The sequence below is a fragment of the Neolamprologus brichardi genome, chromosome 15 (assembly GCF_056152115.1).
Source record: "Neolamprologus brichardi isolate AB-2024 chromosome 15, ASM5615211v1, whole genome shotgun sequence".
Taxonomy (NCBI): Eukaryota; Metazoa; Chordata; class Actinopteri; order Cichliformes; family Cichlidae; genus Neolamprologus; species Neolamprologus brichardi.
Window position 1 is genome coordinate 16,983,387 of NC_142118.1, and position 27,986 is coordinate 17,011,372.

General features: G+C 39.0%; 1 protein-coding gene across 2 annotated transcripts; it reads left to right on the forward strand.

The window, feature by feature from the left end:
- Positions 1 to 765: 765 nt before the first annotated feature.
- nudt14 (nudix (nucleoside diphosphate linked moiety X)-type motif 14) lies at positions 766 to 22,436 on the forward strand. 2 transcript variants are annotated; one of them, XM_006792711.3, is made up of 5 exons: positions 766 to 918; positions 10,522 to 10,565; positions 16,401 to 16,465; positions 17,922 to 18,213; positions 20,435 to 22,436. In XM_006792711.3, exons 1-5 carry the CDS (start codon positions 838 to 840, stop codon positions 20,682 to 20,684), a joined length of 732 nt encoding a protein of 243 aa, XP_006792774.2. In that variant the 5' UTR covers positions 766 to 837; the 3' UTR covers positions 20,685 to 22,436. The 2 variants fall into 2 exon arrangements, with proteins under 2 accessions (XP_006792774.2, XP_006792775.1); XM_006792712.3 differs by lacking the exon at positions 766 to 918 and adding an exon at positions 5,103 to 5,163.
- Positions 22,437 to 27,986: the final 5,550 nt, after the last annotated feature.

Sequence of the window (27,986 nt, forward strand, 5' to 3'; positions counted from 1 at the left end):
ACAGATCAAAAGGCTGTTAACTTAAAGCCGTTAACCTTGGGTTCTGTGCTGAATTGACCCAAGTGGTATTATTAGGTGGGATAAACAGTCAATATAGGGTAGAACCTCATGTTAGAACTGACTGGATTTAACATCCTGGATGTGGTTGTCAGTGGTGATGTATGCATGGAGTTACAGAATGTACAAGTCAGGGTTAGGAGAACGGAAGAGTTTTTTGAGGTTTTTGTTACAGTAGCCTTTTTTGAAATGCAGTCAACTTGTGAGAGCCAACCAGTCAGAGAATACAGATTTTTCCCTAGCAATCAGATGCTGTTAGAACAGTCTCTAGGCCTGCGTGAGTGAAGCCTTAGATGGTTTGACTGCTGTAGCTGGCTTTGAAAAGCTGACAACTGCAGGCTGTTGCATTTTTATTGGTTTCAGTCATCAGCCACCACGTTTCCCTTTGCACAAAGTACATTGTCTTGCCATCTAACAGGTATCAGAAGATAGCTACATCCTTTATCCTAGTATTATGGGCAGCACTGGTGAGTCACGTGGAATGTATAGTGTGCAATTTTGCATTGTCCTTGGCTCTTTAGGTTAATTTAGACTAATCATTTAAAGATAACTGGGGCTAAGATGATGCAACAAGATAAATCTGCTCTTTTCTTCATGTACATGTATTTATATTGTTATATAAATTAACGCCATTCATTTCATTCCCCCCCCTTTGTTGTTCCCTTACTGCCAAGTCTCATGTCCTTTCCCGGCTTCCGTAGGCATTCCTTCACTGTCAGTTAGTGTGCGGGTGACAGACAACAGCGGTGAGCCTCCAAATCTAAGCTCCAAGTGTAAACTATGGAAGAGATTAACAACATTGAAGTGGTTCCGTGCACAGAGTCTGACTATCTAAAGCCGTTCAGGGTGCACTATAGCCAGGTGAGTTATTATTGAGTAATAACGGCTAGTAGATGCTGTTGGATGATGTAGGCTAACCCAACCCCCCCACCCCCATTCATTTTTTTTTAGCATAACATGAAGGCTAAGCCGACCTTAAACACAATCACTGACAGCAAAAATTGGCATTACATGCATCACGACGACAAAAAGAGGTCTGTATTTGGTCTGGTTTGAAACGCAGTTACCTCTGTGTTTTACGAGACAGCTAAGCTAACAGGCAGCTATGAGCTACCATGCTAACGGTAGCCTGCTGCTACTGCAGAGGGTTTTTTTTCATGGTTTAACAGAGGCACATGCTTTATATTAGAGCGAGGAGATGTAGATGGCTCGAGTTGGTCTTTTTAACGTGAAAAGAGAGGGGTTTTTTTGCGCTATTTGCACTGTAAAGACAGGCGAGACTTGTTGATCTCAGCTGTCAAAGTGACCCAGTCTGGTGGGTCTAATAAGGTCGAAGGTTTTGAAAGTTCAGATGTGTAGAGAGCTAAGTTGCCCAGGCTTGTGTTTGAGCGACACTGAGTAGTTTTGCCTGTTCATATCGTTTCGGGATTTAAAGTGTCATGCGTGTGTTTGTGTTTTATTGACCTGCAAAAATGTGCAGATCGTGGACAGAACATAGTGCAGAGAAACATGCACCTACCTCAGATCAGCATCACTCTTTTGCATTAAGTTTCAATTAAGAAAATATAACTATAAGTCTTTTTGTTAGTATCAACCTCATGCTCCTGTCTTAAATATAAACCATAGTAGATGTGCCTTTATATTCAAACGCTTTAGTTTAATAAGGCTTACCCAGTCATTTTGAGTACCTATATTTGGTTTTTCAGTTATCAAGCAATTTGAGTCAGCATTATTAAAAGATGCAGAGAGGAAAGGTTGAGATTGTTTGGAGGTGTGCAGAGGAGGGATAGTGAGGATATATCCAACAAAGGATGTTGAATATGGAGCTACCAGGTAAGAGGAAAAGAGGAAGACCACAGAAAAGGTCCATCGATATAGTGAAAGAGGACACGCAGAGGGTTGGTGTACCAGGAGAAGATAGAGATGGGGGGCAGATGGTCTGCTGTAGTGGTACCTAATAGGAGCACTCGAAAGAAGAAGAGAAAGAAAATTGGACTGTTACTGACCATGCCCAATAAGTTTCCTTAGTGAGGATGAATAGTAAATAAGTCAGTATACTTTTGCTAATGTGATTACTAATTCTGCTTGTAGGTATTTTTACGGACTCTCTTAGTGGCTCATCATCAATTTTAGGTGTGTAAAAAAATAAGCCTACTGAACTTTTTTAGAAGCACTGCAGTTGTTACTTTCACTGCACCTGAACACATGGGAAAAAACAGGAGAAAAAAGTATTTGCAAAAGGAAAGCTACTCCTCTGAGTTTGATTGTTTTGAGAGATGTAGCATACACTGATGAAATGAACTGATAAGCTTGTGAACTGGTTTTGATTCCCCTCCCCAATAAAATTTGGTTTCTTTGTCAGTGCCACAATGATATTCACTATTTCTTCCTATCAGTTACAAATTATTCATTCAGTCATTCATTTAGTCACGCTGTGACTCAGATCATAGTGCCACAGTTATCTCACATTTTTCTGAATATGAATGCAATGCAGTTCAGTGAGGTTGAAATAGCGAGTGCTGATCTCCAAGTCACCTAAAAGAGGGGAAAAATGTGGGTGTTTATGCTCATGTTGATGGGATTCATTTTTTCTAACTAGACTTTGCTATTCCTAGTTAGCATTCAGGTGTAAATATGACTTAATCGTTTCAAACATGTCCTTGGTTTTGCAGCGCTTCTTGTGCAGAGTCAATTGTCTTGTAGGTCGATAATATTTATTATCCAAGGACATGGGTGTCTCAGGGGCTTGCGGGTGCAGTTTTAGTCACTATTCATCCATCCATGCCAGCATCTATCTATGATCTATCCACCTTTAGCTTCTCATCCAAGTGGTGGTAAAATAATTTAGGCAGTGCTGATTATCTCTGACCAAAATCTGATATTCATTCTCATCGTTTACCTCACTGCACTGCTTTATATATGCATCTTAAATATGAGAAGGTCTGGGCTTCCTAAAGTGTCCCCGCCAATGAACTTTGATTGACTTTTTTTTGGTTAGCCATTAAAAATTTACTATAAAAATTGTCCTCCCACTAAAAACAAAGTGTGATGACTGTGTCCTGATGGTCTCCTTGCAAAGTGAGAAGTGCTTCCTTACCCAAACACGGGCGGCAGTCCAGGATGAATTTATTTTTAGGTTTCAAAATATTTGTGCAGTTTCTCTGTTGCTGGGCTATGGATGCATCTCTTGGTTGTGTAAAACCTGGATAGTGACTGTGGTGCTGAACTCATTCTTAAAACTTAGGAGCTGCTGAGTTACTTACACAGTAGATTATAAGAGCACATTAATGACATCTGTTTCATGTAATTAGTACATGCCAAAAAAGATTCTTTTGTATATTTTGTTTTGGAAACAAATGGGGGAAAAAGGGCTTTTAATTGGTATTTGAAGTGACAAAGTGGTTTACATGTATGGAAGCTTCTTTTTTGTATTGTTGTTTTCAGTGTAATCCAGAAACTCAAGTACCATGGTACTCTTTTTGGGAGTTTGTCCCATTTGGGGTACACACCTGTGACAGCAGAGGGGGAAGGTTAAGCTTGTCAAGAGGATGGTGGAACGGCTAAAGACAGCAGATGGACAACAAAAGAGATGACGGGTGGACCCTCTGTGTTTCTCTCTCTGTCCTGCCTTCTCTTTCATTCTCATCATTTCTGCCGTGCACCTCAGGAGGGGCTGTTCAGAGACTCCCCACAAAGGCTTTTCAATCATGCCGAGGGATCATCTCTCCCACAATCCTTTTATGTTCATCTGTACATCTTCAACTTCTGCTTTTGGCCATTAATCGAAATCTACTCACACTCACAGCAACACACTCCAAAAGTACATAATGTCATGCATAAGAGGCTCTCTGCATCATTAGTGTTTATTGGTGTTTTGTGTCGCTGCTCTCGCCTCCTTCTCCAAAGCAGGTGATTGTGCTCTGTTGACTCTGGGAAACCCCTCTTATCTTTGTCGCCTCGTGCTGACAGCGAATCACGAGTTTGTGCTTAGAGCGATATGATTACCTTCTATTTATTCATTATAATGATTTGAATTATTCATCTAGAATTATGTACCTCGTGCGTCTTTTAGCCAGTGAATGAATATGAGATCTTTATGATCTTGAAGCGCACATTTTCTTACGTGAATGGTTATTTATCTGCTCGTGCTTGAATCACAGCAGTTAACTGATTGCCATAGTGATTATCTGCTTATAAATAAGGGCACAGTTCCAGGAGGATATAATTATTAAAATTATTTGTTCACAACACAATAACAACATGGGTTATCACAGTTTAAACAGTCTAGATTTAATGAATAACGGTTCCATCAATTGTAATTATTTCAAATGTAATTATATAGGTTTGCCATGAGATAAATGCGTTAAAGCAGCGGTCCCCAACCCCTGGGCCTCAGACCGGTACCAGTCCGTGAGTCGTTTGGTACCGGGCCAGGGTCAGGGTTTTTATCGGTTTTCAGCGTTATTTTGTTATCGTTTTTATCGTTAACTCGGTTTTCCTGGGTCTTTTCAAGTGTGTTATGAATAAATCTTCTTTTTTTTCCGTACCGGTACTAGTTTTATTTTGTTGTATTTATCCGTGACACCTTAAGGCCGGTCCATGAAAATAATGTCGGGCATAAACCGGTCCGTGGCGCAAAAAAGGTTGGGGACCGCTGCGTTAAAGTATTTGATTTCTTCGATACTCTACGAAACTTTTCTTTCACTGAAAACACTATGTCCATAACAGAAACACTATGTTATGTTCATTTAGACTCAATTTAGGCTAATGATGACAGAAGATAGTGCACCAACTTTCTATGGTCAGTTTAGTTAATCCAGAGAGAGCATCTAGTTTTTGTTCCCCTGTGAATAAGTTCCAGAAACTAACTAAAATCCACCAGAGTTGTCAAAAAAAGACATCAATACTGAAATATTAACCAGTACTAAAAATGTTACTATTGGATACTCAGTTGCAACAGTATTGATACCAACAGTGCTGTCTTGCCTCTTGCAGTTGGCATACAACTTCAAACAGTAGTGCTGGAGACAGACTGGCAGACAACCCTTCCTTCAGTAGCAGCTGAAGTAGTTGACATTCACAACACTTTATAAGGAATTTTGAGAGGTCAGTAAAGCTCCTGTTTCAAGAAGAATGACGTATTGTGCTTGCTTTATGGTACTACTTTTGTGTCTGGTGAGGCTTAGAGTTAGGAACACGGCGGTTGTGACTGCTTTAGCCTCCTGTCTGCTAATCGTATCACTGACCTGGACTTCTCAACCATGTTCGTGGAATAATAATGTAATGGAAGTATCTAAATAAAATAATATGTCTCAGTGTGTGTATGGTACAGACCAGGCAGGAGGTTTGAAGTTCAGTTTGGTGAGGTTCATATTGATGGCACTGATGTATACTGGCCTTGATTTGAGGTTTATATACTCTCTGTGGATTTCACTGGAGGACACAGTCAATTTGTACTTGGAAACTGCGTCCTTGAGAAGAAACTGCACATGCTGTTTTTTTCCCCCCCTGCACGTGTAGATGTTTTTTGTCACTTTTAAAACACGGTTGACCGTTGTAATGATAGTCCTGCTGCCTTTGTCGAGACAGCAGGGTCAAACAGAGAGACTATAAATGAAACCAGGAAAAAAACTGGAGCGCGTATGATGAGACTCAAAGGGAGCTATTGTATTTGAGGGTGGTAGTTAATTTTTTTTATTCTTGCTGCAGCTGTCTGCTTTATAGTCAGCATAGAAGGTGTGTGTGTGTGATGGTTATTAGACTTTAAGCACCTAAAAGATCAAGACCATACATCCCTCCCTACAACAGCCATTCACGTACGAGCCTGTCATTTCGGATGGCCAAAGCCAGAGGGACCACATTAATTTCAAGGTCCTGTGTAGCCTGCTTCTGCTTGCCTTGCTCTCTCTCTTTCTTTCTCTGCCTGTGTCTCTCTCTTTCCCCCCGTGGGCTAATCTCTCTGTCGTAATCCGTGTCGGCCATGATTCTCCATCTCCCCTGGGCCATTCAAGCTGTCCCCGCCTCCCCTCTCTCAGCAAGTGGCCTGAGTAATGAGGGGAACCCCGCCATCTGTGAGTGGTGACAGGAGACTAAAGAGGGAATGTGTGTGCACTGACACATTCATGCAGTGCAGTTTTACCTTATGTAGTAGGTCACTGCTGGAAGATAATGTGTTGTATCTACAGTGTTTTTAACAGTAATCATGGCCAATTAATGGTGATGTACTGTAAACAAACCCTATTCGAGGTGTTTGCTAGTCTCTTTGTGGTGCTGTCTGAAATTGCTGACAACATTAAGGTATTTCTTTAATCTTGAAATCCAGATGACTTTTTGTTCTGTTTTGCTTTTTTAAATAGAAAGACCTTCTTGGATGTTATTTTTATCCTCACTGTTTCATAACCTTGAGTTTGTGTTGTTACCAGAAATGTCTGTATAGTAGTTGCAGTTTACTCTGAACTGATGGTGCACCTTTCCTGCACATTTCTTCTGCACTGAGCAATTTCAGAAGCTTGCTTAAATCAGCCTTTAGATGCATTATTGACCACCTAAGCATTTTTGACTCCTTTTAGCATTTGTTCCAAGAGATCTGAAGGTTTTCTTCGGAAGGTTCAGTCTCTGTCTTAAAATCTTGCTCAGATTCTTCTTGTTTTGTGTTTCTTTACCGGGAGGTTGACCAGGTTGTTCTGGGGGTTCTCAAGATTATTCAGCTGCCTTCACACAGAGTCTCTGGTCCTGTGAGAGGTCTTGTTTTTGTACTTGGCTGTAGGGCCACTTTAACCATAACCTGCCATAGCTGGAGGACTGGATTATAAAATGCCATTTTATCTCAAAGTATAGCTCTATTGTATATTTTAATGTTTCTGCTGTACAGCAATGCAATGTATAGCCTCAGTTTGACAAAGGCTCAGTTCTGAACAACATGGATGGGTTTAGGGGCCCTAGTGCATGCATTTGTAACCATTCACTTATGCAAATCCCCTGCAATTTCCATGTAATAGGTTCAGTGATGGCAAAAATATTCAGCCTCAGCAGAGCATTTTCCAGAGCCAAGCATTTTTATAAAGCAACAAGCCACGAAACGTGCATCCCTACCTCAGTCATGACAAAATGATTTATCACACACTCCATCACCATACCAGCTTTGCTTTCATAAGGAGAAGTGAAAGGGCTTGGTTTCATATGATGGCATGTAAAACACATATACTAATTTCTGACATGGAAGGATTTTGTGAGTAATTACACCTGCAGCATGTCTGCAGTGTTTTAATCACATAATATCAGGCCTTTAATAATGGCTGAGCATGAGATTATGTATGACTCTCATTGTTCTATCTTTTTTTCTTTTTTTAGTTCAGTCAGTTAAAATGTATTGTTTGAATTTAATGGAGATCTGACAAAATAAATCTTCTTTTAATATTTTTTTTGTCACTGAAATTGGAGTAAAAAATGTATTTTTATTTACAGCTGCAATTTTGGAATAATTTATACAATTACATGAAGTTTAAAATGTAAAAGCTTTTCATTGTCAATTAATTAAGAAAGGGAAAAAAACATTTCAGAGGCTTCAGCCAATAAATAATTAGCATTTTTGAGTGACTTTGTTGCAGTGACTTTTTCACTCTTTCATGACCTTTAGACAGGAATTCCTCTCTTATTTGACAAAGAAAATGTCTTCAGTTAATCACTGAGTGTTGCTATCTCAGCTTTAAAATAAAAGTATGCAGTAAAATTGCATATGTAAGTGGGCAGTCTTTAACTTGTGGAACCAAATAAATGAACATAAATGTTTTATGCTTCCATTTCACACCAAATCAGGACAGTTAATGGTGCATGAACAGAATTATCCTGGCTTGGCTTCATGCTAAGGTCATGTGACTATGACCTCTTACATCATGCGCTGGATGGCGTGTTCTTGCAGTAGCTTGCATTTTGTTGATGTGCATTTTAGTTCCTTTGCTTAGACGCAGATTTACAGAGGGGATAGTCATGTAGTAACACAGCTATTGTACAGCGCAAATTATGATATTCACTTGTCTTCAAAATATTTATCAAGCAAAGGTAATCAACATAAGACAGAACGGTCTCCTAAAATGTGAGTTTTTTTGGTCTTGTAAATATCATAGTTTTGAGTCGTATGGCTATTTTGTTTGTTTGTTTGTTTGTTTGTTTTTTGGTGAAATCCGTGTACCTCTTTATGATTAATTATACCTGGTTAGTTCCAGCAATCACTTGCCATTCGGTGAAGGAATATATGTTTTATCTCAAAGGATTTGTAGTTCCCAGAGAGTCACTGACCAGTTTGTAGGATGGAGAGACTGGGATCTAAGGCATTGTTTTCATTCAGTCATCCATCTTTTTTCTTCTGCTTTATCCCATTTAGGGTCACAAGAAACACCCGGACAGGTCGCTATTTTATCACAGGGCTAACACAGACAGAGAGCCACATATGCTCACATTCATACCTATGGGCAATTTAGAATAACCAGTTAACCTAACCTCACTAACTGCATCTATTTGGAATATGGGAGGAAACCAGAGAACCCACAAAACATGCAAATTCTATACAGAAAGGCCCCGGCCATTTAGTTACTACGCTACAGATGAAACCCTGAATAAATGAATGAACTTTTTTAAAAAAAGAAATGAGTAACTGATAATAAGGGTGCTAAATAAAGCCTCTTCCTTCCTTCCAAGCTTGCCGTGCTCATTTCTTTCTTCTTTTTTGGGGGGGGGGGGCTGATTTTGTTTGTGGAACATACTTTGAAAGGAAATTAACTTCCACACAATCAAATAGTTGTGATTAAACTTTTCCCTTTCAGATAGAAATCTTTAAGTTCCATATTGCAGCTTTAACCACAAATCATGTTGCTACAACAGCAGTTATGTTGTCTGATTGAATCAGTGAAATTAGCCGTACCACCTCCCTTTTTCTTGGGTGGTACTGAAAACAGCTCACTAACACACCGTGTGTTGTAGCTGGGATAAGCCTGTTCTAGTAAAAGTGTCATCCCTGCGTTTGAAAGAGCTCGTAGGTGGAGAGGAGGTGCAGCCTAAATTTGAATCAAGGCCATATTTCTTCAGGCATAGAAAATGTAGGCCAACTTTACCATATTTAAACAGCACTGGATGCAGAGATAGGAATATGCTAGGTTAATGTGGTTATTTCACACAGGGAGAGCTTGTTGATGGTACATGAACCAATTATTTAAATGACAAGTAAGAAGTCAACCTTTGGCAGCAATGATGGCCTCAGGTCTTCTTGGTAATGATCCTATAAGCTTGGCACACCTTTTCTTTGGAAGTTACTCCTGCTTTTTCAGCTGTTTCCGGAAAACAGACGAAAAAATGTTGTTTTCCATTACTCGTGTAATTGTAGCTTTGATGAATGTTGTTTTTATCTGCCCGACTTATTCTTCAGTGCCACTGTATTGGCTGAGTAAATGCTGGAAATAGACAAACATTTTGGTATTATTTCACCTTGAGTATTGTAACATTAGGTCATGCTAGCTTTACACTGGCCTTGCTGTATGTAGAAAGCAGGTTGACCTTGAGCCTTATCCTGACATTTTGACCCAGGTGATTTATCCATGTAGCTAAATGTAGCTTTAGGAATTCAGTTGATTGAAGCAATGACATGTATTGGCTAATACATGCTAAAAGAAGTGGACATGCCAGTTTTTATATTTTCAAAAAGCAGCAAAGCTTAGAGCATGTAGCTTTCCATTGAACAAATTTGGCTTTATACATTTCGGAACAAACTCCAAATACCTTTTCCAGCCATTTTTACTGAAAATAATTTAAAAGAAAGGAAACCAAACTTTCAGGATGTTAGCTCATCATTTTACAGATGAGAGTCACATGCCAGACAATGCATGTGTCACAAGCTATAAATTGAAGCCCTGTGATTTCTGGAATATCTTTGTCTGTCTTTTGTGTGGGTAACACACTTCCTTTGCAGCTTGATCATAATTATACAGATGGAAATTTACTGAAAGAGTGAAGCTGCATGTTATGTCAATGTGCTGATGTGTCCACAGAGCTTTCAAACACAACAACTTCTGTCACTTAAGTGTTTTATTGTTTAGTTATCATGAATCTCTCTCTGCAATTGCGAGGCAATTGCAAGGCATAAAAAGAAAACACGTTTTTCGTGGTGCTTTTCTTTTGCTTTGCATCTGCAGATGTTTTTATTGGGTGCGCTTTTTTCAATAAGACAACATTAATTGTGCGGCAGTTGTTACTCTCAAATATTCTTGTTAACCAAATGAGAGGGGATTTGATATCTTGTCATGCAAATCATATGAAATAAAACAGGTTATAATACACTGATTGCAAACTGTAGGCACTCTTTATCTTTTTAAACACTTTGATTGACGCAGCTGGAACCCAGCAGTGTTTGAGAATTACTATGAGATCATACTTTTTTTATTTATGGTGTTTTATTGTCATCTTATTTCTACGCAGAATGGCACAAAGAAATCGTGGGACTTCATGCGGACCCATGACAGGTAAAAAACACTTTCAATTTACTTTTACTGCTCCTGTCCTTTACTTGCATGTATATTTACTCAATACATCTTATTGGCAAACTAAATGGCTAATAAATAATACCAGACTACACAGAAGAGGTAAGAAAACATTAATGTAGCCTGAAATGAGACCTTGACACACAGCATTGTTATTGTTGAGAAACTGTATAACATACATGTTTATGTCAGGAGAGGTTATTCAATCTCGAGAGCTTGTTTTAAACATAAAGCCGTGCTCAGAAGTTTTCTCATTATTGGCAGTTTTTTTCCATTTGTCGATAATGGCTCTCACTGTGGTTTGCTTGAGTCCCAAAGCCTTAAAAATGGCTTTGTAATCCTTTCCAGACTGATAGATGTCAATGACTTTGTTTCTTACTGGTTCTCAGGTTTCTTTAGATCATGACAAGATTTGTTGCTTTATAAGAATTCATAATTTCACAAGTCGGAGCAATAACATTTTTAACGTCACTGGGATAGTGAAGTGAAGTTTAATGTTAGATTGCTTTATTCATTCCAAAACCTGTTTTGATGTGTGTTTAGCATCATTCCAGTTGTGTACAAGTTTTAGTTGTCTAACTGTTGAGTAAAGCTTTAAGAATTTGGAGGTAGTTCTCGTTTTTGATTATTCCATCCACTTATGCAGTGTACCATTACTACAGGCAGTAAAACAACCTCAGAGCAAGATGCTACCACCACCATGCTTGGCAGTCAGTCCAGTGTACTTAAGTTTAAAAGCCTTTAGTCCTCCAGACATACCTCTTGTCATTCTGGCTATGTAAAACGGCAGTTTTCGGACCATGGTAGGCTTAAGCCTTATTGGTTCCTAGATTGCTCCTGAACATCCAAACCAATTTCCTCTCATCTGACTTCTCTGGTATTTTTACACCACAATGATCTGGTTTCTCTTAAAAATGCATTGTATTTGGAGGATCGTCAACCTTAACACACCTTGTTTTGAAGAAAGCAGTGCCATGCAATTCTACAGGGAAAGTGGCAATAAATGTCTGAACTTTATTGGGGCTCTGTAAGAGAAATATCACACATTTGCGTCAAAGCCGTAATTCCAACTCTCAGTCTGCCATAATGCCCTGAGGTAAGTCTCGGGTTATTTCAGCCCCATTTTGTTCTACTAATGACCCCAAAGAGAAGTTCTTCTGAAAAATAGTGCCACAGAGGGAAGAAGCAGTTAACCCAAACCTTCTCTACCCCATGTGGATATTGCGAAACGGGTTAGTCCCCGTGGGGCATGTATCAAATAGACCCTGGATTGTTTTGCATTTTTGTGCAAGTGTGCATAGCATTTTCTTCTCAGCAGGATGTTGTCTTTCAGAAGAACTAGTCAAAGATTTGAAAGACAGATTTTTTTTTTTTTTAATCAAAGGCAACATTAGACTAGAAAAGACTGTAGTCAGAATGGTATGAGATACATTATTGAATACATTTTTTCAGCTTGTTTCTAAAATTCTTATGAAGATGAGTTTGTGGTGACGTGCACAGTTATTCATCTGCTTCATAAGCATGCACATTTACCAAGATTTGTGGTTATTTGATAAGTGGCCTCCTGGGGAAATTACAGTAGTTAATAGAAATTTCATTTACCAAGATTATTAAAAGGTCTTTACCTGACAGTACTGCATAAATAAATACAATTAAACTGTAAGGTTAACTGATAACCTGGGTTTTCATGATATTTCATGATATTTCATGATATTTCATGGTGTATCTGGTTCAAAGTCTTTCCCTTTAGCTTCTTCTGAAGGATCCCAAGGGTTTTCCCTCACTATGTGGATTATCCACCTATTCACATGTATTCCACATGTTATGGATTCATCTTCTTGTTGGACAGGCCTCACCTCTTAAGGCCTGTCAATATTTAAATATTTTGACATTTGGTTGCTACTGGACATTCCAGGCTCTATTTGCCTTGTTAAACCTTTAATGTATTTGCCACCCATGTGTTTTTCAATCGACTGCTGCATATCCTTTGCTCTCATTGGTAGTCACTTCGATTGCTCTAAGATGGGAAAAATTTACCTCTGTACCTGCCCATATCGTTTTGCCCGGGGGTTATTTCTCCCGCTGTCACTTGAAATTGCTCAATGTAATTGATATTCTATGGACTCTGATTGCCACACAACTGCTAATAGATCCGTGTGTGGATATTGCCTTAGATATAGTACTTAACTCTGCACAAGGGGAACAATTTACTCTCAGTGTAAATACGACAGTTGACTGTAAAATGTTCAGCGGCTTTTGACTTAGAGGTGCAGATCCTCAATCCAGGAGCCAAGGATTCTGGAAGTACATGCTTCATTAGCTGCCACTTATCTAGAGAAAGTGCTTACTTTGTTTGCACAAGCAGGGTTTGACCTGAAAACTACAAAAACACATGAAACTGAATTGCTCTTCCATGGGCCTTTCAGACACAACAGCACAAATTACTTTATAGGTGAGTCACGGATGACAACAAACTCTGCAACATTTTTAACAGAATTAGCAATACCACTAGGGTAATAAAGTATCTGAACAGTATATAGTTTTACCTCTTTAACTTATTTAAGAAACTGTTATTTCTATAGAGCTTGGAGAGCATTAAAACTGAAGTTTGCATATTGCCTTCTGAGAAAAGCTACCTGACTGTAAAATCACACTTGACTGCGTGGAAATGGTTTTCCAAACAAGACAAACATAAAAACTACACTCTAAACTATAATTTAGATCATTCATACTTATGGGACATCAGCTTCATGTCCTTCTTTGCCTGATAGGATGTCCTGTTTTTATATATGTGTATTAAGATGCTTGCTGATAAACCTTTGGAAATAGGAGGTTTCTCATTGCAGAGGTGCCATTCTTATTGGTTTGTAGTCCTTGTTCATAACAGAAAGCTTCACATAATGAGTCTGAGAATAAAAGACGCTCAGAGGCAACAGAAAAGCAAAGATAAAAATACAATTATTATTGTGTTAAACCCTTGTTTGTTGTTTGTTCTAATGCATTTTAGCTTGCTGTAAGTTTTATTAGTTCATAATGTGGCTCTGTTTATATCAATAAAGAATTTGCATCTTATAATTCATTTAAAAAAAAGCATTTAACATTTAAAAAATATAATATTACGACACTTGACTCATTTAAACCAAAGCTGGTAAATTAAAGAAGGGATGTGGTTATGTCCTTGGCTCCGATCTGACAGCAGAAGATGGATTGTGTAGCCTTTAACCCATTTTTTTTTCTAGTGGGACTTGGGCCAAATAATAATAATATCCTTAAACCATAAGCTTTCTACCAGTAGTCACCTTAGTCCTGCGTCTCATACGTCTGCCTTAACCCAGATTTCCCGCTGTTCAGCCAGATGCCCCAGAGAGAAAGCTTAACCGTGCATGAAAAGTCCTGAGTGTCTGTTTAGCCTGCTTCTTGGTTTAACTGTTAGAGCTCTTTTTTTTCACCAGGAAGCAGTAGAAGAGCAGTAATGGTGTGTAACAGCACTATAAGACCATGACTTGCCACAAGGGACAGCTCCAATGCCTCAGGCCTGTGACCCACTTTTTGTCTACATCCTCCTCACTTGTGTCTTGTGAGGTGATATTGCCCTACAGCGCAGTCTTCTCGTGTATATCTGTAATCAGCTTCAGCAATATCAGTGTGAAAAAGAAGCTCTAGAAAGATGCAAGGGAGGAGGTGAAAATGGCTGTTCTGTGTTCTCAAGGTAAGAGCAAACAATGGAGTATGGCGAAAGGAGCTGAATAGATAAGTCGCAGAGTTTGCTCACTGGATCCAGATATGAATCAAAGGCTTTTTAATCAGTAACAGAAAGACAGTTGACCTTTTTCTGAAGCTGTTTTCAGGGCCATGAGGTGGTATATTTTATGCAAATTTATAAGGATCCCCACAGTTAATTCCAGCTTTGATTTTAACTTGTTATTGCTGGAAGTGCAAGTTCAATTCTGCAATTTTGAACACAAAAGTGTTTTGAAAAAGGACCCAACAAAGCAGCGAGCATGTTTGAATTTGTAAAAATGGCAAACAGTTAATGGCTGTCATAGTTTACAGGCCTACTTGCTGCTACATTTATTACCTGGTGTAGTCTCCTTTACCTTTTTTATCAGCTTTAAGTATGCACAGTAGAGGTGTTTTTAATGACTTTTTAATCTGTGTGTGCTATGATCTGTGTTTGTACCAATCAAAGTGAGGTCTGTAGTTACTTTTCCTTTGATTTAATGCACACTGTAGGGACTAGACATTTGTTTTCACTGAAGGTTAAATGAGGTAGTGGATTCAATAAAATAAACTACAGAGGGAACGATCCTGTTTTTAAGAAGGATTAACCAGTCAGCTGACATTACACATGTTTGAAAAGGCAAAACTGAAAATCTAAAACGCAAACAGACATTAACCAAGTATCAGCCCAGGAGCTGCAGCTAGGTGTTGTACCAGCAAACTCTTGGTTCCTTCTTTCCATGGGAAAGACAGGGCAGGGCTTCCTGCCGCCTCAGACGCATCCGCTTTCCCAACACAAACCCCAGGCCTCAAGTCGCCACAAACGGCAACAGTCAGACTCTCACACACATACACACAAACACACTCGAGCTGTGACCCACCTGTGCCTATAGAACTCTTTGGGTGCCAGTGGCGAAGCATATCATGCTGACCTTCCTTCTATTTTATCTCCATATCCTGCTTGTTAAGAGTCATTGTGAATATCAGCAGTGAAGCAAGACTCTTATTTTAGAAAAGTGTTCATTTTGGCATACCATTTTATTTTTAGTGGCATGTTATTTTTAGGTCTTTGTAACAGGAAATGTCTAATACAAAGGTTAAGTCAGGGGTATGATGGTTCCGTTTGTTTCTAGGTTATGATTTTTGTTAAACACTGAGATGTGTGTCTCCCTGAATGGCACAGAACTACGTAACATTTTGTATATTTCAGTTTCTTTTCCCCAACTTTCTTTTTAATGTTAGTAAGGGTGGATTTTCTTAACATGGGCGTCTCAGGCAGATGGCTTTTTTTTTTTTTTTTGCACAGAAGCCCCACACACCTGCTTTTCACATCTTCTATTTGTTAAGGGTAACCAATTGGACCTAGGTTTATTTAAATGGAGAGTCCCTGAAACAACTCGTTTCAGACAGAGGATGAACCAAAGGACTAAGACCCAGTAGACGATTAACCAGGATTAATTATGAACTGCAGAATCAAGTAAAACTACTTTCAAGTGGATGAACATTATAACGGAAACCAGACACAATGAAACACAGGTATGATTGTTTAGCCTCAGTCACACAGACATAGTGACGAGAAGCCCCCCCCCCCCACAAGTAGCATCTTGCATTAAGTTTAAAGTCACGACATTGCCTGTGTCGTGCAACAGCTGTGATGTCACTATTTATGGTGGCTTTATACTGGTTTTGGAGAATGTGCCAGGTAAAGAAATTTGGTAGAGTTGTAGTTTTTACCAGGCGGTCTTCTGTTTTCAGGAAGTCTAAGTATCTCTGAGCTCCTGTGCCATGCTGTATGAGCCAGGTTAAAAAAAAATCTAGCAGTTGTGATCTTACTTTTGGTTGTCAGCTGGCAAAAACCGGCGTTTGGACCCGACGCTTGACCACCTTTATACATGAATCCAGGGTTCTTTGACTTGTGCATGTTTTAGACTGGTGATTCCATCACAAGGGATTTAAAAATTGGTTCACCACTGACTTATTGCTCTCTTGAACTTGACGTCACTGCACCAGTGATGTGTCATTTTGGCAGGTAGAAAACATGTTCTTTGAGAATATTTTGTTTAACTCTGCCTTTCTCCCACACCCCAATGTCTGCAGTGTATCTGTGCTGATCTTCAACACCACCTCACACTGTTTTGTCCTCGTCAAACAGTTCCGTCCAGGTAAGTTTAGGCACACCAAAAACACTGCAGTAGGGCTGCCACAAACGATTATTTTGATAGTCGACTAGTCACCGATTATTTTTGCGATTAGTCGACTAATCAGATCATGCATCCATTGGACGTAAAACATATAGATTATTGCACCAGCAGCATCTGCTCTTATATAACTATCATTAGCTTACAGCTGTGTTTAAGGTATGTGCTAACTAAAAATAAAGACAAGTTGATGGTTTATTCAATTTTAATGAAATTTGCAGATTGTTTCGGTGAAGTTTAATAAACTCCTTGCTATCTAAAATCTAACAGGACACTCGAGCATCTCACACTTCTGATAATCAGTTGTCTGCTTGACGTTTGTTCAGCTGTGTAAAAACTATAACTTTAATCTCAGCCAAACCGATTTACTCAGGAACAAATAAAATACTAAACAAAAGCCAAACAATAACATTTTTAAGTTATCTAAGTGACTTATATATGTTTAACCTGAGTAGCGAAAGACGGCGGTGGGTTTGAAAACGATTTGCCGGGAGTCCGGTGTTCTCACGGGCTCTAGTGAGCCTTGCCCCCGGCTAGCTATCGAGCTAGTGGGTAACAGACGTCTCCGAAAACGTCGGAGCGCTTTTAAAAATATGTGGTGTCTTGATAAACTGAGCAGATATTTGAGGTTTACACAGCTACATTCTCGCCTGAAAATATGTTAAACGTTTATTTTGTGACCCAGAAAGAATAATAAGAGTAATATTAAAACTAATTAGCTGCCGCCATTGTTGTAAACTGAGCTGGGCTGCGCTATTAATTCTGGGACACAGCTTCTTCTTCTTCGGGGTTTAACGGCAGCTGGCATCCTTGTACATGCAGTGCTGCCATCTTCTGTTTCAGTCCGTTATTACACTCTTAAATCCTACTTATTCCTGCGTCTTTTGGGATCTTACAAAGCTTCAAACAACGCGTCGACTATTAAATCAGTCGTCGACGATTTTGATAGTCGACGTAATCGTGACTAGTCGACTAATCATGGCAGCCCTACACTGCAGTACAGTTTATTCAATTTCATTATGTTCACCAATCTAGATTAAGTTTGGTATACATCCTATGGACATCCTGTGCATACTTTTTATTCAAATGAATGGAAGCAACAATACAGACTCATAAATAGACTGCAGGAGGTCCCATTACAATGCAGCCTAGCCACCTTTGTTAGTAGTCACCAGAGACTTTTGCATAATGGCGTTTATTAAATTCAAGGACACCTGGGCACTGATTTATTTGTTTTGTCCGTTTGTTTTGCCATTTTTTTAAGTATTTATCTGCAGTGCAAAATGAGATTTTATTTTAAACGTTGAGCTCAATTTATCAGACAATAAATGTTTAAAGATTGAAAAGTAGCCATTGCAGTTAAAATTAGCTTTTTTTACCCGAGTGTATTGGCATTTTCTTCCATTTCTCCCACCATCAGCTGTATACATGTGTGAATGGGAAAAAGCCAAGACGCAGCCACCAAAGTCTGCTGAAAAAACCGAGGAGGGTGCTGCAGAAGCCGCGACGGAGTCTCAGGAGGGCCAGTCAGCCTCAGAAGGGGAGAGCTCTTCTCAGTGGCTGCCTGCCTCTGCGGGGGTCACCTATGAGCTCTGCGCTGGCCTGGTGGACAAACCTAACCTCTCTCTGGAGGAGATCGCCCGTCAGGAGGTGCTGGAAGAATGTGGCTACGATGTGCCAGCTTCCAAGCTGAAGAAGATTACTTCTTACAGGTTAGTTTTTTGGGTTTATTGTGCATAATTCCAAAATAATTTACAGCTGATGGTTAGTGTTAGGAGCACTCGGTCAAGGTCTTTTGTCAAGTGTCTATCAACTCAAATCACAGGAAAGTCTCAGTGCAATGTTTTTCATTATCTTATGTATCTTATCTACTTTAGTCACTCCCACTGGATTTCTTGTCCCTTAACAATTAATTTCCTATTGTCCTATTTTGTTATAATTTCCTTTAATTATACATTCTGAACTTCCTTGTGCAGCATTTACTAGTAAATAACCTACATTTGCAGTGTTTAAAACTTTTAAATGATATATACTGTAGATTATTGGAGCACACACACAAAAACTCCTGTCTGTTGGAAAGGCTTTGGAAAGCTTTATGGATGGATTTTAAAAGGTGCCAGACTGAAAGTGCATATTAGTCAAATCATGTGTGCAATTTTCCCGTGTGATGATCTGCCAGTGAATAGCAAAACCAGTGCTCCCCTTATCCTGAGCACTGGGAGTGATATAAAGTAGTTTTCAAGTGAGTTCTCAAAATTCACTTGGAAAATAAAGTAAGAAGACTTAAATAAGACTTAAATAACCAGGCAAATATTATAACTTTTTGCCATTTTACTCTTTCAGCTAATAGGTACAGCCATTGAAAATGAGCTTAGTCTATAAAAGCTGTCATTGTTGGATTGGTATATGACTGTTATTAACCTCTGATATGTAGACAGGGCTAATATATCAGACAATATTAGCTGACATATCTGTATCTGCTTTTATAACGGACAATAAATAAAGATGTAAAAACTTAAAGACGAGAAAGGAGGAACACCCTTCACAGCCATGCTAGTGGTGTTGATGTTACATAGTTTATCCACCAGAGGGCACTCTACAACATTCCTGTTGGCAATACTTGTTTGGAAACGCAACAACTATCTCATCCGAGAGTTGGGCAGAGCGTAAACGATTAGTCCATCACTAGTTATGACACTAAAGCAAGATTATTTTTAAACTGCATTATCATAATATTTTAGACTCATAAATACACATAACCAATCCGTTTATGCTTCGTGTGTCTTGAAAAGGCTATATCGTATTTTTTTCAAATCACTAAATATCGGTATCGATATGGGTCTTAAAAATCCTATATCAGTCTGGCTTTAAGTCGGATCATTCTTTGCTCTATATATGAATGTTTTTTGCTGTGATTTGGTGCTCTTTCACTAGTTTAGTCTGTAAAGGTGAAAATAATGCCTGACAATTACCCTTACAGTGGTTTAATAGTGCATTAACACTGTTTGGCAGTAGCTCAGAAGAGCACCTACTGATCAGAAGGTTGGTGGTTTGATCCCTGATTGCTCCAGTCTGCATGCCCAAATATCTTTGGGCAGGATACCAACCCCAAGTTCCTCTCCAATTGATTCACAATCCAGTGGATGCACAATCTGATGCTTCCATTGGATTGTGAATGTGGATTGGATTGCTCTCATGAATGGGTGAATGATGCATTTTGAATAAAGCGCTTTGAGTGGTCAAATAGAGAGATTTATAAGAACATTACTTAACAGTCTTTGTGACAGTGCAGGGTTTTTTGTATGGTTTTGTTTTTTTGGGGGGGTTCGAGGAAGTTCTGAAATTATAAACTAAAAGTGCACAATTTATATAAGTGACCTGAAAATAAGCATTAGGCTAGTCATCCATCTTTGTCAATGTATTATTAGCTGAGTAGAGCTTGAAGCGGCAGTGAAAAGACCCAGGAGACGAACAGTCCCAGATTAGACAGCAGCAGCTGGACAGCTTTGAGTGATGACTCTCATAAGGACGCTTTTGATATAACTCGCACACCACCTCCAGCTCTGTTGGTGTTGTCTATGACCATTGTTGTGTGTAGGCTGCTTCCATTATACAGACGGGGATCATCTTAACCCTCATAACACCTATGAGGGTGTTTCTGACAGAAGTACTCAGTATACTGAAGCTCTCTGCTAATAGCAGGCAACCTGAGGGCACTGTCGCCTGCGGCAGAGATTTAATATTTTATTGAAATGCTAAAGAATTTATTGTTTTTACACCATATGGTTTTTTTTTTTTATTATTTGTTGAGTTCTTTGTTTTGGTCTCTAAGAGTGTTGTGTTGATACTGAAGCACCAGCACAAGACACTCAGCCCTGTTTAAAAATGAAAGAAGATGTCCTTTTAGATTTTTTATTTTTGTCTCTCCTCCAGGTCGGGTGTAGGTGTAACCGGTTCCAAGCAGACCATGTTTTACGCTGAGGTGTCCGATGACAACTGCGTCAGCCCAGGTGGAGGTGAGCCAAAGGAGGGAGAGCTTATCGAGGTGGTCAAAGTCCCGCTGCACGAGGCCATGACGTTTGCCTACGACGAGCGTATACCCAAAACCATGGGCGTCATTTTTAGTTTCATCTGGTTCCATAATAACATGTCTCCTAAGTACAAGATCTCCACCAATGTGTAACTAGTATTAAAATAAGCCCTCTTTCTACAATTTATTCCAGATTAAATCAAACACTGGCCCAGCACACTTACTCCTCCCCTTAAGGCTCTTCATCCTGTATTGCCTTTTTGCTTATTGGTACATGATGAAGGGTGGGCCCCTTGTCTTGTTGCCAGCTGGTATCTTTAAGGTTTGTCCTATTAGCTTTTTTTAAAAAAAACAATTGTTTTACGTGGTCCTAGCGTTTTTCCTAAATACAAATATGCCATAGCTGGTTGTCACTGGCACTTTTTCTCTTCTTTTTATACGTAAATCATTCATTTACTGTGCCATTTGTTATCAGTGGCTGCATATCACAGATTTCATTTGCCTGCCCTTAATTAAAGGAATACTCCACTGTTTTTTAAATTTTATTTTAATGTCGATATTAAATATTATCTACATGTTAGTGTTTTTAAAATCAAAATTTGGTCGAGAAAAAGGCCTTTAATGTTATTTAAACTTGTATTCTCCATTGCTAGTTGCTTTAGTAAAGAGAATTTAAAGCTCCAGTATATATGATTTCATAATACTATAACAATATTGTATTTTCTATTATTATGTGGAAATGCCTCAAAACCAGATTGGAGGCTACTGAAAACCACTGTTCGACTAAATTAAACCCAGTTTCAAAATTATTTGTGGTCAATGCACTGTATTTCCGTTTTCACACATTTTTGCACATGATGAGAAGGCTTGCAAGTGAAAACATTCCTCTTTCTCACCTCTGCTACATTAAACGCGGCTGTCAGTATTCATGATTAACCTCTAATGTGCTGCTGGTTACCTTCAGTTTGCCAGCATTTCCACTGAAATCTTGAAAGCATTTTTGCTTTCCTGAAAAAGTCTGACTGTGACAATGCAAAGCACATATACAGTAGCTACTTTTTGCACTGTTTATAATGTAAAGAATAGATAGAGAGATAGATGAGGTTACAATAAACAGTGGAGTATTCCTTTAATCCATGATCCAGTAATGCAAAAACTATACTAGTCAATCATGGGGCCTTGTAATGATTGGGGTATTCAGGGATGCCCCATTTAAGTTCTGAATCATAGCCTTCAAGCAATACTTACCTAAGTACTCCAGGCTGAACAATCGTAGTATCATTGAAATCAGCCCTTATCCTTTTCATCAAATTCTTCGTGAAGTCAAACCAGTTAACATTAGCAAACACTTACCTCTGCGCAGAGGGCCTCAGTTTAATTAACTCAATTGCGCTGAAGCACGATCCTGATTAAAAACAGCCTATTTGTAGTTGGAGACACTTAAATCCACTTCTGGTGACATCTTCACACTGACGTGTTACAGGCGTTTTCAAGCCTGTAGCACATCAGTGGAGTCTCAGACAAACAACAGTTTGTTTCGTTTTTTATTTTGTATGTTTGTTTTTTAGAGTTTTGGAGGAGCTCAAATGTATACTGTTGCGGACATGATGTCTTAAGGCAGTAGCCTCTATTTTTCTGTTTTTTAGATTGTTTATTTTTTGCACACAACATCAAAGTTACATTATGAACCCGTAAATCACATCAATATTAATTAGAAAAATGTTCAGAAAATGTAACCCATGTGAAAGTCTGATTTTTATAATAATTCATTTGCAAAACTCACATGCTGAAAACCATTAATGCACAAACCTGCTCTGTCTCTTATTGTATGCTTCTGTACACTACATGCAATTCACACTGAGTACCTGCTGTAAACATAACATTTATTAAAAGTTGATTGGAGAATGCTTTTCAGTTGTCACTTATAGGCCTAGAGACTAGTCACCGAACTGTGTATTCCCTGACCAGTTGGTGAGTGATTCCTCGATGTTGTTGCCTTTTTTGTGATTGCTTTCATCGCTAGCAAATTGTTGCAGTCGCCCTTAGTTTTCATGGAAGACACAGAGATGAAAACACTAATTGACCACCAAGAATCTGAGAAAGAAAAAGTGGACTACATCCTGGACACTGGGAGTGGTTCCCTTCAAAGTAAAAGTTGTGCCTTACCGTTTACACCAACATCTTCCAAAAACCACAACTTTTACTCTGAAGACCAAGACTATCCATTTGTGTTTACATTGGACTCTTCACAGTTTTAGTACCACTTTTCGAACAGTTTTCAGGTGTTGGCAATATGTTACGCACTGTATACCTCTCTGTAGCCGATTTCACCTCACAACTAGCAACAGCCTCTAGCAACGACTCGCCTACTGATTAAGAAATACCCATTTTTCCCTAGTGACCAATTATTACCAACAAGCCACTGACTGGTCTCTTGTCAGCAGCCTATAGAAACCTTAACAATCAGTGGTTGCTGGAGTGACCAGTGGTTGCCAGGCTCCTGCAAACCAGTCTCTTGACTTGTATGACTGGACCCTTAATGGTTGAAGTGGAAAGGGAGGAGCCAGTGAACAATTTTCCACCAGTAGGAGCAGGCTAAATAGTTGCTGCGCACTATTTAGCAAAAAGCAACCTGTTTTTTTAGGCAGTGGATCTGCATTCGTAGCTTGGGTTGTTTTAGTGTAGGCAAAACTAGTTTTAGGTCAGTGATTTGTAACTTGTAATGCTGCAGCTATTGCGACAGTTCGAGTCACCTGCTACTATAGTAGTTCTCTGAGTGAACAGCTTGCCATGTTCAAGTTGAAATGACAGTACCCTGTCAAATGTCACACCCTACACAAGTAGGTACTTGGTTTACTACATCAAAATGAATATTCATAAGTATCAGAAAATGAGACGCGCCTCTGAACTCACAAAGTGATTCTCAACAGCAGCTTCTTAAAATCTCAGGTCCAAATAGTCCAATCTTTGATTATATTCAGAGTGGATCTCTGAATGTGATGATGACCAGCATGTCTGTTACTATATTTTCGCATTTCAAAATCACTTGCAGCTTCACTAACTAGGCAAGAAAGTTATCACTAATACTATAAAATGTTAGTGTTTTTCTTCACTCAAAAAGGGCTGGTACATCATTCATTATTTAATATGTGAGGAAGAGAACCACCCCACCTTGTAGTTTTGTTAACAAAATTACATATATAGATGTACAAAAACCGAAGCAAAGCCAATACTGTCTTAAAAAATTCACCTTCAAAGACACATTTCATTATATTAACATTAGTACAGTAATAATAATAAGAGAACTACATTTTGAAACAACCATTAATAGAGCTGAAATCCTTATGGTGCACCTGCAGAAATGTTTTTTTTTTACGTCAGAAATGCAATGAGTGAGTACAGATAGTGACAACAAGCTTAAAGTAATGCAGTGTAATATAATAGTAAATCCTATATTATATACAGCCGCATTTCTGTACTTATCTCTGTAGTTTGGGTGGAGAAAATAATTCTACTACTAGCATTACAGACAACATTGTCCAAAATCAGCACCTCTCTGAAAGAAGAGCACGTTTAGCTTTAGCAGCCAGGTGCGCATATGAATAAATACTCTAGGTTAATATGAGCAATCAGTCTAGCATTTTTTCATCATCTTTTCATGCACCAAGAACAGCTGACAATCAAAAGTTCAACATTAATTTTTCTTTAAACCTTATGCTTCTTATTCACTTGGTTTACGTCTATGTTTGTGAGGCTCTTCTCCTCTGCATACTAAGAAATCCAGCAGAGAGAAGAGCATAACTTTTGGGCATATCCCTATAAGTGTGTCATGGAGCCAGCTGAAATTCCATCACCCGCGCAGATTAAAAAAAAATCAAAGGTTGTATTTTATTCCACACACTGACGCAAACATTTGGGGAGTAACTTCCACCCAAATAGCTTAGAAAAATATGCATAATCCTAAAGCCATAAATATAATTTGTTGAGCTTCTTTGTCCTTCGTCGACCATGGATCGTTCCTCGATGTGCGATTGTAGAGTTTGCTCAGACTGCTTGAAACATTTGCTCAATAGGTTCATATTTTCTCTCTCAAATGCATTTACTTTTGTGAGCGTGATATCGGGACACTTTGGAAAAATGTGGAAAGCACCTTTGGAAAACCATGAGATTACTTATTAGTGTTACACATTGTACCCCTAACAAGACTGCTGTATGCTGCCTGACCAAGACAAATTTCAGTATTTTGCATTGATGACAACGTGCACTTGCCATGGGCTTGTTTCTGTAAAGTTAGGGAATACCCCAGCATTTATTTCCATCCAGAGTTCTATTAGGATTTTCCAAAGGTTTCATCATTGATGATGGGAGAGTCAGACTGCTGTATAAAGCCTTCTTCAACAAAGATCCTCAGTGTGGATAAAGCGCTCTCCAGTCTGCCGTAACCCTCGAACTTCCCATTCCCATTAATGGGAAAAACCTAGTAATCTTTACCTTACCTTACCTCAAGCAACTTGAGGCCACCAATGTTGTGATTTCGCAATATATAAATAAAATGGAAGTTAATTGAGTTCAGTATCTTCAGGTTGTCAGCTGACCTTTTTCTTGGGGCACGTAATGTTCTCGAACCTAAACCTGACCAACTGAAGCAACTTCAGGTCATAATGCTGATCCCACAGGATGTTGTGTGGTAGGCATTTCACCCGCCTGTTCTTCCCCAAATATTCCCATCAATCTGATGACCTTTTTCCATTGCTCCAGGGTCTGATCTCCATGCTCCCTAGCAAATATAAACCTCATTTAAGCCATGTTTTCTTAAAGCAACATAGCTTCCATTGAGCACTCAGTGTGCACTTAGAAATATTTACCTTCACTGTTAAACATAGCCTTGATGTTTTTTAGTAGTTTCACCATGTAGGCCAATAATTTGACCATTCTGAAATGGACTAATGGCTTTTCCACAACCGCAGAATATCTTCAAACATGGTTGCTTGAGAACTGCATTGGTTAGTGTTGGATAATCTGTTAGCAAAAACATATTAATTACTGCAGTAATTATACAGTTGGAAGGCTTTTATTTGTTTCCTTAGTTAAATTCAGATGTGACTTATTTTGGCCAGACAGTGTATTATATGTTCTAACATCATAAATTGCTGTTAGCGTTCAGAAGTTACTCAACACATCTGCAGTCCCTTTTCTCTCATATGACAATCGTACAGCCCTTTGTTTTTTTTTAGGTCAAAGTGGATCTCAGCACTTGTTGTTTGGTTTACTGGAGAACCTCAGTGAAGGATTTCCAATGGTGCTCACAGTTTTCCATTGTCTTGTTCTCATCTAGTATGGTGGAGTATAATAGAAGTATCACACTTGTGTCTAGAAATAACTCATGAAATGTGTTAGCCATGAGGATTCAAGGCTGGAAGAAACAAAATATTTTTAGAAATGTGTTTTACCAGTGTTTGCTTCTGATTTGGCTCAACGTAAAAGCCATGTTAACTTTTTAAGGCCAGTCTGTAACTTTTAACGTGCCTGTCAAAAGTGAAGAGCTGCACAGTGACTTCTCTTTAGGCTGAAATAGATTTGTTTGTTTGTTTGTTTGTTTGTTTCAGGCAAGTATTATCAGGTGATTATTTCCTAACACTTTCCCTTCTAGTTGTCAAGAGTATTTGGTGAACATTGCTGAGAATTTGCAGCAGCATTATGACTCACTGACTGAAAATAAAAGTACCGTCCATGCGGGTGAATAGCAGCTGCAAAGTGGGAAGGATCGTGTCAGATGTCTGCTAATGTGATTGATTGGTGCAGAGAATTCGGTTGCCAAAAGAAGCACAAACAGAGTGGTAGCACTTCAGGTTCAGCTGGTTCGGCCAGCTTCAGCCGGTATTTGAGTTATTTTAGTTTTGTTTAACCTGTGGAGTCAAAACGTATTACGTATTCTGTGTTATCAGGCCTGCTGTTAATTTTGTACTTAGGATTTTTTTTTCCCCATTGATTTTTTTTTAATCAGCTCTTGTGCAATCTTATTTAGTTAGAAACAGCTGTGTGTTTCTGTGTTAAACACACATCTTTTGAGTGTAAAGGCAATCTCTGAGGTCTTTTTTTACTGATTCAACACTGGTGACTAACATTATTCTTGGAGACTTATAGGAAAGGTTTCACAGTTTTGGAGGAATGTGGTTATTGGCCCTTTTTTTGGTGGAAATTAATTGCAGACTGATGACCTGTCTGGGCAGTTACAGGGATAAGGACTAGAAACAGAGGAAAACCCTGACACAATGCTCCCAATAGTCCAGGCCTGGGACCACCACACACACACACAGATCTTTTTTTTGCATTTAATGCACTATACTACGGAGCAGCGAACAAGAGACGTCAGAATATGAGAACAGATTCTCTTCTAAACTGTGAAATGTTTTCTTCACACTTCTGTGTAACGAACAGGATATCGTGTCCAGACTTGAGTTGAGTTTTGCTGTTTTCACAAAAAACATTTCAGCCATCTTTTTTTTTTTTGTCGTCACATCTGAGCGAACAGTAGGCATTTACGTTATTCAAGTCGTTTTTGCTCAGTTTTTAACTACAGTCATTATGTCTTTGGCTCCAGCACCTTCAAGCCGTGTACCTGAATGCCACAAAGACGGAGCATTTGCTGCTACTGCTTCTCTACTAGACGTACTGGTTGCATTGTGCTCTCTGTGTAGACACTCAGTTAGCTTTGGCTTGCTGATAACTGTTGGCTGCAGCTCAACTTCATTGTGTCGGCGCCACAGTGTCAAAAAAGCAAATAAGCACGTTTCGTCCGTTAACTGTCCCTTTAGGTCTACCAGTGCAACAAGCCTAACCTGCCCCTCTGCGACAAATCTAAACACATTTTTGACAGTTTAGAGTGAGGTTGCAGACTGTGCTACAGGTAAGCCATATGCTACTTGTATTTAATATACAGGAAAACTCATATTTATGGTAAGCAAATGACTGAGTATTTCATTCTTGCCTATGCTGGATTTTCAACCATTTGCCCAGCATTTCTACCTCCATCACTCAGGCACACAACAAAGGTGTTTTGTGTCCGTTTGCTTGACCCTAAGGTGTTGAAATTCTCAAAAACAGATCAGTAACGTGGGAACCCAGTGGTTCCCTGTCACAAAATACTTCATTCATCAGTACTTTTATAGCTGTACCCTGCCCCCATGGCTATGCTGTAATTGCTTCTTCAACTGTGATTGTTTTTTTGTTTTCTTTTGTTAATGGTTCGTGCACTGTTTGACAGTCTCTTTCTGTATTTTTTGACGATCTGAACAGCAGAAAATACATTTAAAGGTGCTATGTGTAGTATTGAGTTATTGAAGAAGGTGTAGTACTGTTAATGATTTTGTATCAAGTCCAAGACTAAGTCACTTTTGCTTCTTAATTAGCAGACTGGTAGCTGAATATTCGGAAGCAACAGAGGCAGTGAAGGAG

What these genes read in the sequence shown, in the direction of transcription:
- nudt14 (XM_006792711.3), top strand. Translation starts at nt 838, where the DNA reads ATGGAAGAGATTAACAACATTGAAGTGGTTCCGTGCACAGAGTCTGAC. An exon ending in TCAGGGTGCACTATAGCCAG is followed by an intron (nt 919 to 10,521) that starts GTGAGTTATTAT and finishes ATTTCTACGCAG; the next exon opens with AATGGCACAAAGAAATCGTG. An exon ending in CGTCAAACAGTTCCGTCCAG is followed by an intron (nt 16,466 to 17,921) that starts GTAAGTTTAGGC and finishes TCCCACCATCAG; the next exon opens with CTGTATACATGTGTGAATGG.